The sequence below is a fragment of the Odocoileus virginianus genome, chromosome 2 (assembly GCF_023699985.2).
Source record: "Odocoileus virginianus isolate 20LAN1187 ecotype Illinois chromosome 2, Ovbor_1.2, whole genome shotgun sequence".
NCBI lineage: Eukaryota > Metazoa > Chordata > Mammalia > Artiodactyla > Cervidae > Odocoileus > Odocoileus virginianus.
Window position 1 is genome coordinate 65486283 of NC_069675.1, and position 17861 is coordinate 65504143.

The 17861-nt window shown below is 48.4% G+C and overlaps 1 protein-coding gene and 1 non-coding gene across 4 annotated transcripts in view; both read left to right on the top strand.

Moving 5' to 3' along the window:
- GALNT14 (polypeptide N-acetylgalactosaminyltransferase 14) overlaps nt 1-17861 on the top strand; it is a 229851-nt gene that overhangs the window by 151007 nt on the left and 60983 nt on the right. For all 3 annotated transcript variants that reach the window (XM_070480760.1, XM_020877825.2, XM_020877829.2), the window contains exon 2: nt 1813-1982. In XM_070480760.1, the coding sequence (XP_070336861.1) occupies nt 1813-1982 (170 nt within the window). The remainder of the gene's footprint in view (nt 1-1812; nt 1983-17861) is intronic.
- TRNAG-UCC (transfer RNA glycine (anticodon UCC)) lies at nt 17074-17146 on the top strand. The gene has a single exon. It is a non-coding gene; the product is annotated as a tRNA-Gly (tRNA).

Here is a 17861-nt window from a genome sequence, read left to right on the forward strand (position 1 = left end):
GCAACATTGCAACCCGCTGAAGGGCAGGGGACTGCCGTCTCTGCATCTCCTCCTCCCTGGTACACTGCACTGTAGGGGCTCACAGATTATTTTGAGATTTGCAGTTAATTCATTGGGCATGAGCCAGCTGCATGGCCCTTCCTGCAAGAGTGAGATGTCAGGGTAGCCCTGAGGTCATGTTCCAAGCACAGGTGACAGCTGTCAGGCTATGGCATGGCACAGCCCAGGCTGGGGTTTCAAACTCCCTCACAATGTCCCCATGTAGCAGCAATATCACAGGACATTAATAAAATCAATTATTGGATAAAAATCACTGGTTTCCAATGCTTCATTTTGTGCTATTAGCAGGAGAACGCTGTTTCAAAAGAAGATAACACACAGAGAGAGTGTGAAAGGGAGAGATCAATTACCTGATAAGCTGGAGGGGTGCCTGAGATGAATGTGCACGTGGGCATGAGTGGCCCCCCTTAACTGCCAAGTGTGGGCTGAGTGCCTGCATTGCTATCTGCGGTGCCTGCCCTGGGCTCTCCTGTTAGGTGCCTGGAGGACAGAAGGGCATCCTGGTAGTGATGGGATGGGTGGTACCCAGGCAGCTTCAGATACTTGCACAGGGCCAAGGGTCAGGAACACATGAATGAACATCTCATCCTTGGTGACTATGCCAGTCCCGGGACTCCAGCCCTCATGGTCCAGGTCAGAGCCTGGTCAATAGGTTTTTCCAGATGCAGTGTTCTTTTGGCTTTGATGAACCTAAAAGGTCTGAGCTTTGCTGATACAGATTGCCTCTCCCCTAGCGGGGGCAGTGCTAGCATCCACTGGGCAGTGACTATCAAGGGAAGCACCCAGCTTGCAGAGGCCCTGAAGCCCACACCCCCTACTGGCTGTGAGGAATTTCTGGTGGGTGCAGAGCTGGGTGGGCAGGGCAGAGCGGCAGCCCAGGGTCTGGGCAGGAACTGGCTTCTCCCTGTGTGAATCCCCTTCCCTCCTCTGCACTGGAGGGTCCAAGAGACAGAGCTCTGTATGGGCTCTGCCACCATCCACCTGGGGACCTCAGACAAGCCAGTCACCTTTCTGAAACTTTGTCTTCCCTACCCTGCAGAGGGTCTTGGTGAGAATGAATCGAGATGATGAATGCAGAAATCGCTTTACACATTCTAAAGTGCTGTCTCTTCATATGATGAGGGTTGTTACTTGCTCCCCCTTGGAGGCTTCTTAAAAATAAACATAGATTCCTGGGTTGGAGGAAGGAAGGAACACACAAGGTGTCTGTTCAGCAGGTAGCATCCCCGTTATAGATGGATCGCTTGCTTTCCATTGCTGCCTTCCTTCGGCAGAGCAGGGAATGGCAGTCATTGTGTATACCTACTATGTGTCAGCCGTTGTGCCGGCACTTTCCATCATGTGTCTCAAATTAACCCAGAGAGGTGGCCTGTGGGGTTAGTATTCTAGAATCCAAGTCCCAGCCCTGTTGCTTCCTAATTGTGGTATCTTGAGCAAGGTGCTTGTGCTGTTGAGATGGCTTCCTTGTCTGTGTAGTGGGGATACGAGCAACATCCATTTCCTAAAATTATGAGAATTACATGAGATAAGTGTGTATAGGTCCTAACCCAGTGCCTGGTATATGAGTACAGCACTTATTAAATGGTAGCTGCCATTGTCGTCATCATTGTTTATTATTACTGCTGATGGTTTTATTAATGTCCTACGTCCGCTCCCATCTTTGCATTGTACCTTGCCGGTCCCTGGGCACTGACAGAGGAAGCTGAGAGGGCCTGGAACCATCCTCACCAACTTCCCCTTCATGTTCCATAGATTTCGGATGGTGACTGGGATGACCCATGGGACCAGTTTGATGAGCGGCGGTATCTGAATGCCAAGAAGTGGCGTGTCGGCGATGATCCCTATAAGCTGTATGCTTTCAACCAGCGGGAGAGTGAGCGGATCGCCAGCAACCGGGTGGTCCCAGACACTCGCCTTTTCAGGTACTTCCTCCCGACCCTCCCCACAGTCATGACGGATAAGTTCAGTGCTGGAAAAATGGATATGGAGTGTTAGCCATGAGTGGGAGTCCCAGCGGTTCTCAATCCAGGCATCTCCTAAGAATTACTTGGGAAACTTTTAAAAAATGCTGATGCCAGACTCCAACCAGCTGAAGCATCTCTTTTCTGAGCTCCCCCAGTGATTCTATCGAGCAGCCAGGATTGAGAACTGCCACCACAGGTAAGTGTTTCTTGAACTTAAATCATCTGAGGTTCTTGTCACACTGATTCAGCAGGTCTGCGGTGGGGCCTGAGAGTCTGCATTCCTGTCAGACTCCCAGCGTCTGCTGATGGATGGTCCAGGGCTCACATCGAATAGCAAAGGCTTAGAACAATAATTTTCAGAGTGTGGTTTCCCAGACCAGGAGACCAGCATCGGCATCACCAGTTAGAATTGCAGATTCTAAGCTTCCCCCCAGAACTACTGAGTGAGGTGCTCTAGGGTGGGGCCTGGTGATCTGTGTCTCAACACACACCACCAGTGATTCTGATGCCTGTTCAAATTTGCAAACCACAGAGCATCAGCTGGCGCTGTGGCTTCCTTTTGTGGATCAGATAAAGTCCATGGTTGGTGGGTGGGTCCAGCCTAGAGGCCCTGGGTTTGAGTAGACAGTAGGCCCTGGAATAAAGATGCCTACCTGCCTACATGCTGCAGCCCTCTGCCTCTGTCCAGGAGACAGGCTCTGTCTCAGTTCCTTTGGAGACTCTGGCTTCTCTGGTTCCTTCCTGCCCCCTCCTCTCAGTTTCTTCAACCACAAGGGTCAATATGCTGCCATCCTGTTGGCAACTGGCATCACCTTTACCAAGAAGCTCCTACTATAGCTCTTGGCCCACCCTGGGGGCCCCGACTCCATAGACACAGTTTAACCTCTCCCTTTTCCCATCATGCCTTGCAGCTAAGGTTCAACCAGTTATGATACCAGTTGCCCTCTAGGGGGAGAAATCTGCGATGTGTGATAGGAATTCAATAAATGTTAGCTGAGCAGATGAAAGGGAGAGTAAATCTGGAAAGAAAACTGATTGCTTTCTTCCTATCTGCCTTACGAGTGAACAGGACAAAAGGAGCTAGAGGAAGTCCCCTTCTCCATATCCTCCTATCCTCATGGGCTTCAGATAAGGGATCAGGAGAATAGCCTCTGTTAAAGGGAAAAAGGCCTTTTCCCTTAAAGAATTCTCATTACTGAAAAGAGAGGAGTGAAGAAACGGCATGTGGGAGGGGGCTGAGCTTATTAAATTTGCTTCCAATTTCCCTACCACAGTAATTGCATTGTGAGTTATAGGATGCGTTAGGACAGTGCCTGAGGTCCAGAACTATTAGCTGAGCATTAGAGCAGGTGCTTGCTGCTGAGAGGGCGGGCACTGGGGGGCATCGCTTAGGAATCCACAGAGGCACAGGTAGAGTGAGGAGGGGAGAAAGGAGGAAGGCTGTGAGGGTTTCACCAATAGCCTGCTGTGCTGGTTGAAAAGCCAGTGCACCAGGAGTATGGAACTCCTGACAAACTAGTCTTATTGGGGCATCATGTGATAGAAGACTTGGAGGGGCTAGGGGCTTGATCCTCTGTGAAATTGAACAGAATCACCATCTTTCTCGTGGTCTTTTTTCCCATAGAGTCCATGGTATTTTGTGGGAGGCAGTGGGGTTTACCTGTAGCCTGGAATGACCAAGTTGAAGAGTAAGAGATAAGACTGGGGTAGGTTTTGTACTCCCCATTCCAGGGTTTATGGAAGTCTTAGGGTCCATGGGTTAGGCGGTGAGGATAGTTTAGAAATGAGTGACTACAGTTTCCAGTGAATCTATTCATTCACCCTTTGAGGTTATCAACCTTTTCCTGCCCACCCCATTCCTTATGTAACATTTGACATTTTCACAATCTTGAGACAGAAAGCCACTGTCTTGGGTCTTCAGTCATGTCTTTGCTTCTGCTCCATTGTCCCATCCCTGATTCAAGCCCAGTGAGAGGAGTTGACCTAGGTGGCCAGCAATGGCCTTCCACCCATCCTTGCCCCTGTCAGTTTGTCTTCTCATCTGTGCTTGAACTTGGTAACCTCGAAGCTTTCTTATTCCCTGAGTGCCACACAATCGTGATGAGTTCATTCTTCCATGGCTGACCTTCTCTTTCTCAGATATAAATACATACATACACTCTGCTCTCCCACCCGCCTTGGTCTCTTGTGAAGACTACATGGGCGCTTCATCAGAGCATCCGAATTCTCTCCTAAGGCCCATAGTTCTGTTAATGTGGATGAGAGCCTTCATTTCTAGTGGTCACAAGGATGAATAGATGTGGCTGCCTGTGTTGGGGGTGGGGTGGGGGTGGAGTGCCATAAATAACTATTTCAACGTGAGGAAAAGACAGTGTCTAGCTGGGGTGAGTCTAAGAAGATTTCCCAGGGGAGTTCCGCTATTTAGAAAGCATTGACTGGTCCAGCAAATAGTCCCCATTTCCCAGGCCTGCCGCCCCCCACCCGTCAGCACCTTCTGGTGACAACAGCTGGATTTGCCATCATCCAAGTAGCACATAAAACGTCTGGCAGACAGGAAGCCATTAAGTGGAGGCACACCCCTTGAGAAGGGGGAAATATTTTGATTAAGCACATGTATATTTTTGCTGTTGCCTGGCAATGCTTATTATGGGGTTGCTTTGATTGCAGGGGAGCAGGTGGCAGGGTGGATGCACCCAGAAGCTATGGGCTGGTGGGGGGTGGTGTTGGTGAGAGCTGGGAAGCCTCATTAGTTCACCTCCCCCTGGCCAGGCTGGGTCTGAGTGTTCCCCTCGGCATATCCTCCTGGGCTCTGTCCAGTGCGGTGCTAAATGGTTTGAACAGTGGGATGCCCATCACTTGCCTGGAGGGAAAATTCCACACTTTGATACATCTCACTGGGAAGACATTTTTCCTTTGCTCTTTTCCATCCTGGGAAATGAAGGGGCTGTGGCCCCATCTAGGATTGCATTTCACCCTCCTGGTATTTACTCGGTTGGAATGGCTGTCGAAGATGATCATCATTTCTCTTCTTGAACTCATCACTTAGCGGTAATAGGATAAAAATCTTTATGGTTGGAATGGCTAAGCATAAAAAATGTTCATATTCCCTCAGAGTCAAGGCGATTCCACTAGCTCAGCACAGGGCTGGTGATTCCACGTCAAGGTGGAGGGTGGGGAGGGGAAACCCATCACAGGCACGTAGCTTTGCAAACAGGCTTGCCCATCCACTGCATTCTGGTCGCTCCTGTGCGCCATTTTTCAACCCAGGAGTTTGTGAGCCTGGTGACAGTAGTTCTGAGAGCGCTTCACTCCAGAGCACTTCAGAGTTTCAAAGAGCTTTGAAGAGAATAGTGGCAGGAGTTTCCCAACAGCCTGGAATCTCAGCAGGAGAACTGTGTCTGCTGCCATGAGAACCAGCTACAGGGCCGGGAAGGGGTTCTCGCCAGGGTCCGGGGGAAGAAAGACCACAGAGGCTGAGACAGCAGGCGCCTCCGGGCCAGGATTCCTTCCTCTCTGGCCCCATGTCTCTTGCCTGCTGCCCCTGCAGGCTCTTCCCTCACCCCCCACACCCCAATTCTGGCCTTCTCCATGAGTTTCAGACAGATTTCCCTTATAGTTAATTCAGTAAACATTGGACCGCTTTCACTTTCTCACTGGCCCTAACTTATCGTCATAGCAATCCTGAGAGATGCCCTAGGCAACACATCCCTGGGCAGCACAATATTCTGAGAGCCCCTACTGGTGGGGGGACCAAGCTCAGTCTGAATCGGGAGCCTGCCCAAGGTGGTGGAGCGCAGTGTGGGATCTTAGCTCTGAGGCTCTGACATCCTCAGGGTAGGGTGTTGGGTCTTAGACCCGGGAGTTTACTCGGAGGTGAGGTGGAAGAGACGTGTGAATTCCAGTCACATTTTGCAAGACAGTTGTTCATTCTCATTGCTGTATAGTATTCCTTTGGAGGAAAGTGTTACAATTTGTATATCTAGTCTACTGTTAATGTTTATTTAGGGTTTTTCCAGTGTGAGATTCTTCTGATAGAGAGCCTATGAGTAACCTTGTATTTAACAGGCGTATAGGTTTCTGCAGGGTGTGTCCCTGGCAGCTTTTCTAGATATTGTCAAACATCTAAGGAAGCGGTCGTACCATTTCCACCCCAGCAGCAATGCAAGAATTCCAGCGGCTCTGCAGCTTTGTTGCTGGTTGTTTGCTATTGTCTGTCTCTTTCATGTTAGTTCTAGAGCCTGAGCAGTGGTATATCATTGTGGTTTAAGTCTGCCTTTCCCTGCTAATCAGTGAAGTGGAGTACCTTTTCCTAAGCATATTAGCTAACTGCATACTTGATCAGGGGTCTTGCACCTTCCCTGTTCATCTTGCTATGCTCTTTGCCCAGGAACCAAACACAAAGCCTGGCTCTTAGTCTGTCCTCAGTAATCTGCTCCTCTTCTGATTAGTCTCTGGCATTTTGTCCTGTATCCGGGCAGGGTGATAAAATGGGGGAAACATCTGGACTGAGCATGAGAAGAGGTGAGTTTCATCTAAGTTACTTCCCAACTCCTCAGCTCTCTGGGTATGTTTCTTCACCTGTAAGAAGTAAAAGAGCTTCCCAGGTGATGCAGTGTGAATCTGCCTGTTGATACTGGAGACATGGGTTTGATCCCTGGATCAGGAAGATCCCCTGGAGGAGGAAATGGCCTGGGAAATCCAGTATTCTTGCCTGGGAAATCCCATGGACAGAGGAGCCTGGTGGACTACAGTCCGTGGGGTTGCAGAGTTGGACATGACTGAACAACTGAGTGCAAACACACACACACACACAAGAAGTGAGAAGTAGCTCAGAGATTGTGAATAAGGTTACCTCTAGCTCTGCTGCTGGTGGAAGATACTCTGCCAGTACATGCTGGAAGTGACTTAGAAAGTGGCTCAGGTTGGAGGCAATTTCCAGATGCAGGGCGTCCTCTGACTCAGCAGCACCTCCTTGCTCCGCAAGGCCCTAGATTAATCCTCCTCACACATAGGAGGCAAGGGTCCCACAGAACCCATAGAACCATCCTTTTTATTTGCTGCCATGGCCATTTCCTTGCACGACTTCCCCCTCCCTCTCGTGCCTTCCCCGCAGTGGAGGTGACCAGACTCCCTCCCATCTGAAGATTCAAATGTAAGCTGGTTTAACACCGTCTTTGCACTTATTTGAACATCTCAGGGTCTCTTAAACACAATGACAACAAAACTGTTTGCCCCTGGAGTTGACATGTCACGTGGATGGCAACTTGACTGCAAACTGCAAACTGATCTGCCCACGTTTTTCAGTCTAAGTATAGGAAGTTGGAACATGTGGCTTCTTTCCGTTTAAGACCCAGGATGCTGGCATGTTCCGTTACCATTACCCACTAACACTTTGAAGAACACTTGTGGTGTGATGCCCCTAATGCAGAGAGAAACAAGGCTGGCAGGACTGGCTCGATGAGGCCCAGGGGATCTCAGGACACCTGCCACAATTTCTAAGTGAAAGGCTGAACCTTGTGGTGAGTCGCTCAGATAAGGATAATCACATCTTATATTTATAGGAGACTCTCCTAAGCCCTCTCATATCTCCTGCCCTTGATGTCCTCAGTACCCTCTGGGTGAAGGGGCCATTGTCACTTCTCAGTGGATGAAACAGAGGCCCAGGCAAGGCTACTGGTTGGCTAAGTGGTAGGTAGGTTTCCTCACCATGTGAGCTTGGAGAGAGAGCATCTTTGTCACTTACCATCTGATCCTGGTGTGAGTTACTCAACTCCTAAGCCTCAGTTTCCTCATCTTTAAAATGAGAATAATAATGGTACCCAGGGTTGCTGTGGGGGTAAGCAAAGCCATCCATGTCAAATGCAAAGCCTAGTCTTTAACCCCTTGTAAGCATGCGGTGACCATTAGCTGTGGTCACGGGCAATCAAACTGGTATTAGTCTAAGGACCAGCATTGGCACTCAGACCCTGGGGTCTTTTCACTGCTCCGCAGCTGTGGGTAAAAGCAGGCCCAGGAGGTGGGTGTAGAGAGGATGACTGAAACCAGGAGAAAGGGGCGACCTGGGTAAGTTTGGAGAGATCCTGGCTTGGCACCTGCTCCCCATCATGTTCTCTAAGAGTTAGGTAGGCAGAGGTAGAGGGGACGGGGGCAGGGAAGTTGTGCAGAGAGCGTCCTGCCTCAGCCTTGGCTCTCAGCACCCAACACTTCACTTGCCTGAATGTCAGACTTACTTTGAAAATGAGAACGTGAAACAAGCCATGAGGCAATCGCAATGCCGCGTCTGGTAAAATTTGCACTTTTCAGATCCTAGGGAGAGATGCCAAGGCCAGCAGAGGGAGTGATTTCAGGGCTGGGGGCCAGGAAGCACAAAATGTGTTTGACAAGAGCTGAAAAGAGCAGAGAGGAGATGACAGCTGTGGGTGGGAGAAGCCGTGGGAAGGAGGCCACCCGTGTGGTCCTGGTGACAGACGGTGGGATGAAGTGACATGAGCCCTGGGCCCCAGGGTGCCAGGAAAACTCACTGAGGAATGTGTGATGTGACAGAAGAAGGGCTCTGCTGGGGGACCTGTGGAATCATGTAGCAGCCGGGCTTCCATCTGGGCTGGCGAGGGGCACAATCAGCAGAGGCCCCTTGTGGAGTCCTGGGGGTCCTGGATGCAGTAAAAGGAGCCACTTCCGTTGGACTGAAGTGGATTGTATCCAACAGCTCTCACCTCCTGCGCTCACCTCACCCTCCCAGTGACCCTGAAGTCAGTCCTATCAGATATCATTACCTCTGTTCTCCTGTTTTCCCGCTTCTCCCTGTCCCTCCTTGATTCATTAAGTGGACACTTCCTTTTTTCCCTTGCCCCGAGCCTTGCTGAGCCTGCCTCTCAAGATATCAAGTACTCGGTCTGCTCTCATGTCTCCATCTCAGGGTAAGCCCACTGCCCACCCTGTGACTCAAGCCAAGTCCTTTGGTGTCCCCCCTCCTCGCCCACCTTTGCTTTGTTGAGTCTGCCTCCTGGATAGCTCTTGGCTTCTGACTTTGCTCCCTGCTCACTGCTGCCCCCTCTACCAGCCCCGCTCCCACTGGGCTGTGGTCCCACACCCATCCACCCTCCACGCCTCCTCCACGGACAGCGTCCCATAGGCGGATTCATCGAGCCTCATCCAAAACCCTGATCTGCTGCCAGTTCACCCCGCCCCTGGAGCCATGCCCACCCCAGCCAGGCCCAGGCTTGCAGCTGCCTGACTGTGCACGAGGGTTCATGCCTTCTCGCCTTCTCATCTTCACAACCCTCTCTGCTCGGGATGCTCTCTCACCTTTCAGGAACCCGGGTGGGTGGGGTCCCCACTCCAGGGAGACATTGTGCCCCCTCAGGCTAAGTAGGGCAGCACCTCCCACTCCCATGCTCACCTCTGAGCAGCACCCGTCACCCCAGTTTCAAGCTCTCCCTCTCCCCTCCTTGAATGACCTGAGCAGGCATGTTGGCTTACCTTTGCAACCCCTTCCAGAGCCCTGCAGAGTACCTGACACTCAGATGCTTCATCAGTCTCAACTGATGACTGATGGATTCAAAGAACACCCCACTGGATTCATTCTCAAACGATCTGAAAACATCACGGTTTGCAAGTGCAGGCGTGGGAATGAATCCTCAGAGCAGAGGGAGAAAATCAAATCATGGGAAATTTAAAACCACCTTCACTCAACAAAGAATTCTCCATGTTAGCACATAAATCCAGGACCATAATCAGCCAACATTTATTGATCAAACTATTCCCCTGACACGTGGTAGGCACCTTATATATGTTCTTTCAGTTAAGCCTCACAACAACTTTGCTGTGATCCGCGGTTGAGAGAGGAGGAAAGTGACTGCAGTCAGTTGACTATCTGGCCCATGGGAACATCAAGCAGTAGAAACGTGGCCACTACCCATGGAGAAGATGGCACAGCTGTGCAGAAGTGGGAGGGAGGCCAGGGATCCCGTGAGAAGGGCAATGGAGGCACTGACCTAGGCTGAGTGTTGTGCAAATGTTGTGCTGAGGCAGCTGTAGAAAGGATGATGGCTGGATGGGGAGGCATGGTGCAGTTATGACTAAGGAGGAGTGGACTGGGTTAGTAGGGCTAGAAGGCTCAGGTGAGAGAACTATCGGGCAGGGCTGACACAATGGTGGGGGCTTTGGGATGCAGCCAAGGTTTAGCTTGGGTAACTACCAAAGGTAGGGAGACTTAGATATGTGAAGCAGGATGTGAGGAAGATTAATGTGGAAGGTTGTGGGGAAGGAATGAGATGAGGTACAGTCAGAAGGCTGTTGCAGCCCCATAGACCATGGAGGTGGGCCAGGCTTGGGCAGATGGAAGTGAGAATAAAGGGATGGAGGTAGAATTTGGTGCATGACAAACTTGGGGATGGACCAACTGTCTAGAAGGGTGCGGGCAGGCATGAGAAGTCTTAGCTTTTTACCTCCTCAGCTCAGACGTTCCACGAGGTCACCACTGTGAGTTCCTTGGAGAATAAGAGATGTTGGATGCTTGGCCTTCAAGCAGATCATTCCAGATCTCACTGTACTAGGTCTGACCACATCCCTGGAGTCACTAACTGCTTCAGTTAGAGGAACATTTCCCCCTTCAGGTAAAGGGAAGGAATGACTCTTCTCTGATCCTTTAGCTGGATTGTCTGATAAATACCAGGAAATAGCTCAGAGAAGATCAAGGGGAGACATCCTTCCTTCTGGACAGCCAGACTTGTGATTTTCCATCTTTCCAGTACCTTCCAGCATGCAGACTTCAAGAGCAAAGACAGAGAGAAAGGTCAATATGAACTAAAGGTTTTCAAGTGGGTGAGCTGGCTGACCATCAAGGGGCATTCTAGTGGAGCATGAGAGCTCAGAGTTGGGAGCCAGACCATGTGGTGTGACATCGAGATGTGGCTGCTTACTGGCTGTGACCTCACAGTCTTCTCCACAATGGAATCAGAGCACTTTCCTCAGGGAATGGTTGTGCAGATTTAAAGCTCTTGGAAGAATACCTGAGACATAGGGTTCCATCACTGTTATCTATTATTACTACTGTGTAATGTGATTCAAGCAGGACTAAAATAAGACTTGGAGAAGCCCTAGTCTCAGACACTGAGGAATCTTTTTCAGGAAACATTTCAAAAATAAGCCTTGGCCCACCTCCACACTTCCGGGTCCTGGCTAGACTCTGCATTTGTCTTTTGAGAACATGCTCCCCTGCACACACACGCGTGCACCCGGTTACCATCTGGGTGGTGCTTGGTACCAACTGACATGAGGCCTGGCAGCATCCCAAGAGAAGCCTCTTTGCAGCTTCCTGAGAACAGCCGATCTTCTTGGAGAAAAGTCGCTGCTGCTTCCCTGTGGTTTCCACCAGACCTCAGCATCCCATTCTCTTCCAAGGGGCCGCTCAACAAAAGACCAAAATTAGTTGTCTAGGAAAACACAGTGGTGCAGAGTGAAGCCATGGTCCTCTCTAGGAGGTCTCAATGGGACCAGAGGTGTCCGCATTCTGCAGGTCAGCTGTGTGTCTTGAGCCCAGATAGAGCGTGATTGCTTGGGTGGCAGCCATGCATGAGGAGATAAATTGGGGCTGTGCTCTGCTGTGCTCAGTCGTTTAGTCATGTCCCACTCTTTGCAACCCCATGGACTGTAGCCAGCCAGGCTCTTTTGTCCATGGGGATTCTCCAGGCAAGGATACTGGATTGGGTTACCATGCCCTCCTCCAGGGAATCTTTCCGACCCAGGGATCGAACCCAGGTCTCCTGCATTGCAGGTGGATTCTTTACCATCTGAGCTGTCAGGGAAGCCCAAGAATACTGGAGTGTGTAGCCTATCCCTTCTCTAAGAGATCTTCTGGACTCAGGAATTGAACTGGGGTTTCCTGCATTGTAGGCAGATTCTTTACCAGCTGAGCTACCAGGGAAGCCCAAACTGGGGCTAGAGATTGGAAAAACCATACCAGCTCATTCATATCAGCAGCACCAAGAATAGAGTTGGGGATGTTGGTTCCAGAGCAAAGTGTGGTGATGTCATGTCTCCTGTGTTTAGTGTCCACACTGTCTGTGGAGGGTGGACATAGGTGCATTGTTATTTAATGGGACAAATGCTTGAACTATACTTTCAGATGCCATTTGATATATCTGTGCAGATCTGACCTGTAGAGTTGGGGTAAGGAGGAGATGCTGAGGGAAATTTTCTCAAAGCTTAATTTTACAATTCATAGTGCTTTTAATTATTCTGAGGTTGTGGCCTTTTGAGTATTTAAACACCCTTTCTTTGATGAAATAACAATGATGCTAGATGATGAGAGTCTTAAAATATATTTTTGCTGCAAATGAAAATGGTGCAAGCCTAATAAGGGCCTTGATAATTTTTAAAAATTTTATTTTGCTCACATGAAAGAACCCAGTTATCTAGAAACTATTGTCTGACACTAATGTTGAAATTTTAATTTGCATTATATACAAGCTTTAGTAATGACCTAGGACAATGGTGTCAAATAGAAATAGATGTAAGCCACGTAGGTAATTTAAAATTTTCTAATAGTCACATTTTAAAAAGTAAAATTTTAAGTGAAATTAGTTTTAATAATATATATTATTTTAACCCAATCACCTAGAGAAGAAAACGGCAACCTTCTCCAGTATTTTGCCTGGAAAATCCCATGGATAGAGGAGCCTGAAGGTCTATAGTCCATGAGGTCGCAAAGAGTCAGATACAACTTAGCAACTAAACCACCAGTACTACCACCATCCATGGGTATCATTTTGACATATAATCAATGTAAAAAAAATTACTGATGAGATATCTTACATTCTGTATCAGTGTTGGGAATCTTGTGTGTATTGCACACTTACAGTGTATCTCCATTCTGATTTATCTCAAGTGCTCAATAGCCACCTGTGTCTGGTGGCTACCATATTGGACAGTGCAGGTCTGGGAGAATAGATCATCCGAGCTATAGTTGGGCAGTCCTACTGGATAGGATTTAGTCTCTTCCCTCCCATGTAAGGAAGCATTGTTCATCCCCAGGACTCACTGAACAAGGGGAACATTCCAGCGTTTTAAACTCAGCTGAGTATTTTCACTGCAACAGAGAATGCCCCAAAGCCTCCACAGACACAAGATGACTATCCCAGATGTCTCCCTGGACAACCTGAGCCAGAGGCTCCCTGTTTTCCCCATTCTCAGTTTTGGTGACTTGTTTGATCTCCTCTGTATGACTCACCTTGGCACCTCACCCAACTTGTAGTTCTGCAACTTCCTAGAGCTGGTGTCACCTGTCACTTGGCAAGAGATATTGTTTCCTCTGATTTTGACCGCGTGAAAGCCTCACCTGCTTTCTCCCCTACTCATCCACCCACTCATTCAGACATTTATTGTATATGTCTACCGTGTTTAGTCACCATGCCAGGTGCTGAAGTTAGAACTACAAACGAGGCCTGGGTTTCGTTGCCGCTAACAATCAGTAGAGGAGATAGACTAGTAGTTCCCAATGCCTGATCATAAACTGCACTGATGGGGGGCAGTACAGAGTCCTAGGGGAGCACATTAGAAAAGCCTTAGATGTCAAGAAAGGCTTCTGGGGGAAGTACCTTCCAAGTCAGGATTAGAAGAGGAGAAAATATCCGGGCCTGGGAAGACAAGAGAGTGCATTCCAGACAGGTGGGAGGGAGGGCAGCACCTGCAGCGGTCCAGAGGGAGAAAGAGCAGGTCAGGCAGAACGTGGCTGAAAATTGGAGGATATGTCGGGAGGAGCCAGAGATGGTGCCGGGTCACCGAGGATGGTAAGCAGTGATTTGGAGTTTCAACTTTATTTTGTGAGAACTTGGGCAGTGTTGAAACATGTTAAAGATTTACAGTTTGGAATGATCATTCTAGCTGCAGCATGCAGGAGAGATTGGATAGGGATAAAGTCAGCTAGGAGGTGGCTACAATAATCCAGCAAAGATACGATGGGAATAGAGAGAAATAGCCAGGTCAAGAGATAAGTAAGAAGGATTGACAGGACTAGGTTTAGTGAGATTGGATGTCGGGGAGGGGGAGGCAGGATTTGAGAATATCTCTTGGGTTTGGGCACATGGTAGGTGGTGAGTTGGGAAACATGGAAGGGTGAGCGGACTTGGACAAGGTGAGAGAGGCAGAGGGCAGCTGAAAAGGTCATCGCATGGGGTCGTTCAAAAGAAGATGTTCATCAGGTTAAGGTTAGGGTTGGGATCATTTGCAAACAGATGGGAAATTGAAGCCTTAGAAACAAGTAAACTAATCTAAAGAAAAGGAAGATTGAGAAGAGGATGGCTTAGGAGAGAATTTTGGAGGGGAACACCAGAATTTCAGATGGGAGAAAGAAAAGAAAAACCAAACCAAGAAATAGCTTAAGAAGAGGAGAGCCATGCTAGGGTGATTTCACCAAAGTCAAGGGCAAAGACCCAAACATTTAATGATATGTGTGACCTTCAATATTAACTACTACAGAGTTAACAAGAAAATAAAGACTGAAAAGTTTCTGTTAGATTTAGCAACATAGATCACTTCTTGGCCTTTTGGCTAAGATCAAGTGTAGACTGAGTGACATAGAGAAATAATAGGGAGTTTGGTGGGAATGTTTTGAAGGGAGAGGCTGATAAAGGGCACTGGAAAGCAGTGGCCAGTAACCCTGTATGGACTGGGGCTGCTGTAAACCATCTGAAAGTACCCCCGTGACCCCCCCACCCACAACCAAGCCTTAGTGTTTTAAGGAAACAGTAAGTTCTAGGAGATCTTAACTTGGCCACTACCTAGTAGCGTGACCTTGGCGGGTCAATTCATTCATTGTTCTGGGCCTCAGTTTACACATCTTAAAATAAGGGAGCTGGAAGCAGGGTTTTTTAAAATCTGTGTCCTACAAAATCCTGTGTGGTAGGATGTTAGGTGGTTCAGTATATCCCTTAAATATGGAGTCCCCATTATATGTGAAGGATTACAGGGCAAGGTCAAAGCTTGGTAAACAGGGGCTAGCGGAAGTCTCAGTGTGCAAGGATGAATCACCAAAAAAGTAATCTAATAGTTTTCCAGTATTTCTCATGCGCCAAACTTATCTGACTCTTGTAGACTTTCTAAAAATATATTTATTTATTTGGCTGTGTTGGGTTTTATTTGTGGAGTGTGGGCTCCAGAGTGCACAGGTTCAGTAGTTGTGGCTTGTGGGCTTAGTTGCCCAAAGACATGTGGGATCTTGGTTCCCTGACCAGGGATAGAACCTGCATCCCCTACATGGAAGACAGATTCTTAACCACTGGACTACCAGAGAAGTCCCAACTCTTATAGACTTTATTCACAGAGCATGCATAGACTTCTCTTGGAAATACAGTCCAGCAGCCCATAGTGTAGGAACTAATCACCAGAGGAGCTCTGTGGTCCTTTCCCATCCAGTATGGCAGCGGTCCATGAGTTTGTATGGAGCCAAAGAGGGAAAGATCTTCCATCTACTCTGGGCTGCAAAATAGAGGCAGAGACTGAGCCTTTGGGGGTCTCCAGACAATGTGGCCCTTTACATCCTGGTGACTCCCTGCCCCAGTTAGCTTCCCAGTTTGTCAGCAAAGACCCTTTGGGGCATTCTTGTAGTACATCGCCAGGAAAATGCAGAATTGACTTAGGAGATCACCATTCTGATCTACAGCCTGCAATTTATAATGATAGTGGAAGTGCTCTAGAATTGTGAAGATGTATGTTTTTCTTATAAACCTGATGCTAATGGAAGTAGATGGCTAAGAAACCTAGAGGGTCCTCTGAGAAATGGGGAGTGAACTGCAGACCTTGAACTGGCCTGACAGATTCAACCAAGAACAAGGTGATGGTTGGTACAAGGGAATGTTTTTATTGGCCTAAGTAGGCCCACATTGAGAACAAGTGCTCTGCCAAATGGCCTTGTGTTCATGGAATGGAGGGATGTCTGTGATGTTATCTAGGTCAATCTTTCTTAACTGAACTTCTGCAAGTGAATCAGGCCTTAGAGCCCTCTGACATCATTGTAGGAAATGCATTAACTTCTCTGTGAATGGAAGGGTACTTACTAGTTATGCACCAAACATGGGAGAAGAGAGACACTGCAACAATTTTTCCATGGATTGTGATTCATATTAAGAAGTCCTCAAGAGTTGAAATTAGACTGCAACCATGAAATTAAAAGATGCTTGCTCCTTGAAAGAAAAGCTATGACAAACCTAGAGAATGTATTTAAAAGCAGAGACATTACTTTGCTGACAAAGGTCTGTATAGTCAAAGCTGTGGTTTTTCCAATAGCCATGTATGGATGTGAGAGTTGGACCGCAAAGAAAGCTGAGCACTGAAGAATCGATGCTTTTGAATTGTGATGCTGGAGAAGACTCTTGAGAGTCCTCTGGTCTGCCAGGAGATCAAACCAGTCAATCCTAAAGGAAATCAATCCTGAGTATTCATTGGGAGGACTGATGCTGAAGCTGCTATACACTGGCCAACTGATGCCAAGAGCCAACTCATTAGAAAAGACCCTGATGCTGGGAAATATTGAAGGCAGGAGGAGAAGGGGACAACAGAGGGTGAGATGGTTAGATGGCATCACTGACGCAACGGACATCAGTTTGAGCAAGCCCCAGGAGATGGTAAAGGGCAGGGAAGCCTGGCGTACTTCAGTGCATGGGGTCGCAAAGAGTCAGACACAACTGAGTGACTGAACAACTACAAAAGAGCTGAACTATGAATATTGGAACACCTCCCGAAGGTATCCCTTAAGAACTTCCCTCTCTATACTGGGGCCCTAGGAATCTCATACCTAACAACATCTTGATGCCAGCAAAGCATGAATGAAGGGTCCAGTGGAGGTTCTGGAGCTCCATGCTGGGAAAGTTGTGATGCCTTTGCATAGCTCTTCCACTAAGTACCCCAGGGGATTTACCTTTGACTCCACAGGGAGTGAGAAACCCTGGTGAAGTTGGTTTTTCAGGAGCTAAGGGTACCCGCATTCATTGTTTGTTGCTACATTACAAATTGCCACAAAATTTAGTGCCTTAAAGTAATGTTTATTGTGATTTCCCTGGTGGTCCAGTGGTTAAGACTCTGCACTTCCACTGCAAGGGACATGGGTTCGATCCCTGGTCAGGGAACTAAGATCCCACATGCCACAAGGTGCAGCCAAAAAAATAATAATGCTTATCATTTCAGAGTTTCTGTGGCTCAGGAATTCAGGCATGGCCAAGGTGGGTCCTTTCCTTTAGGGTCTCTCACAGGCAGTGTTCAAGGTGTCATCTGGGGCTGCAGGTATCTCAAAACATATCTTGGGGCACGTTTCAGGTCGGGGACCCTCTTCCAAGTTCACTGACATGGTTGTTGGCAGAATTTGGTCCATCACAGGCTATGGACCAGAAGCCCACTCTCAGTTCCTTGCCATGTGAGGCTCCCCATCATGGCAGCGTGCTTCAGCAAAGCATACTAGCCCAAAAGAGGGATGTCACCGTCTTTTGTGACCTAATCACAAAAGTGACATCCCATCACTTTAACTGTAGTCTGTCCCTTAGAAGCAAGACACCAGGTTCCGTCCACAAGGAGGTAGGGGCTGGGGGCCTTCAGCTGCCCAGCCCAGAGCCCAGCTGAGTTCCTAAGCAGTTCACTTCCCACCCTGGCCCATTTACCTCCTTCCCAGGACAGTAGAATTTAATTATGCACTCAGCAATTCAAAACATGGCAGGGTCAGGGAATAGCAGATCTCACTGTTATCTTAAGTGTCTTTAATGAGATGCAGGATTTCTATAACACTAAGTGAGGGTGGCTGTGGAGGAGGCAAGGAGTCAGAGCAGTATATGTTTATGTGGATGAACAAAT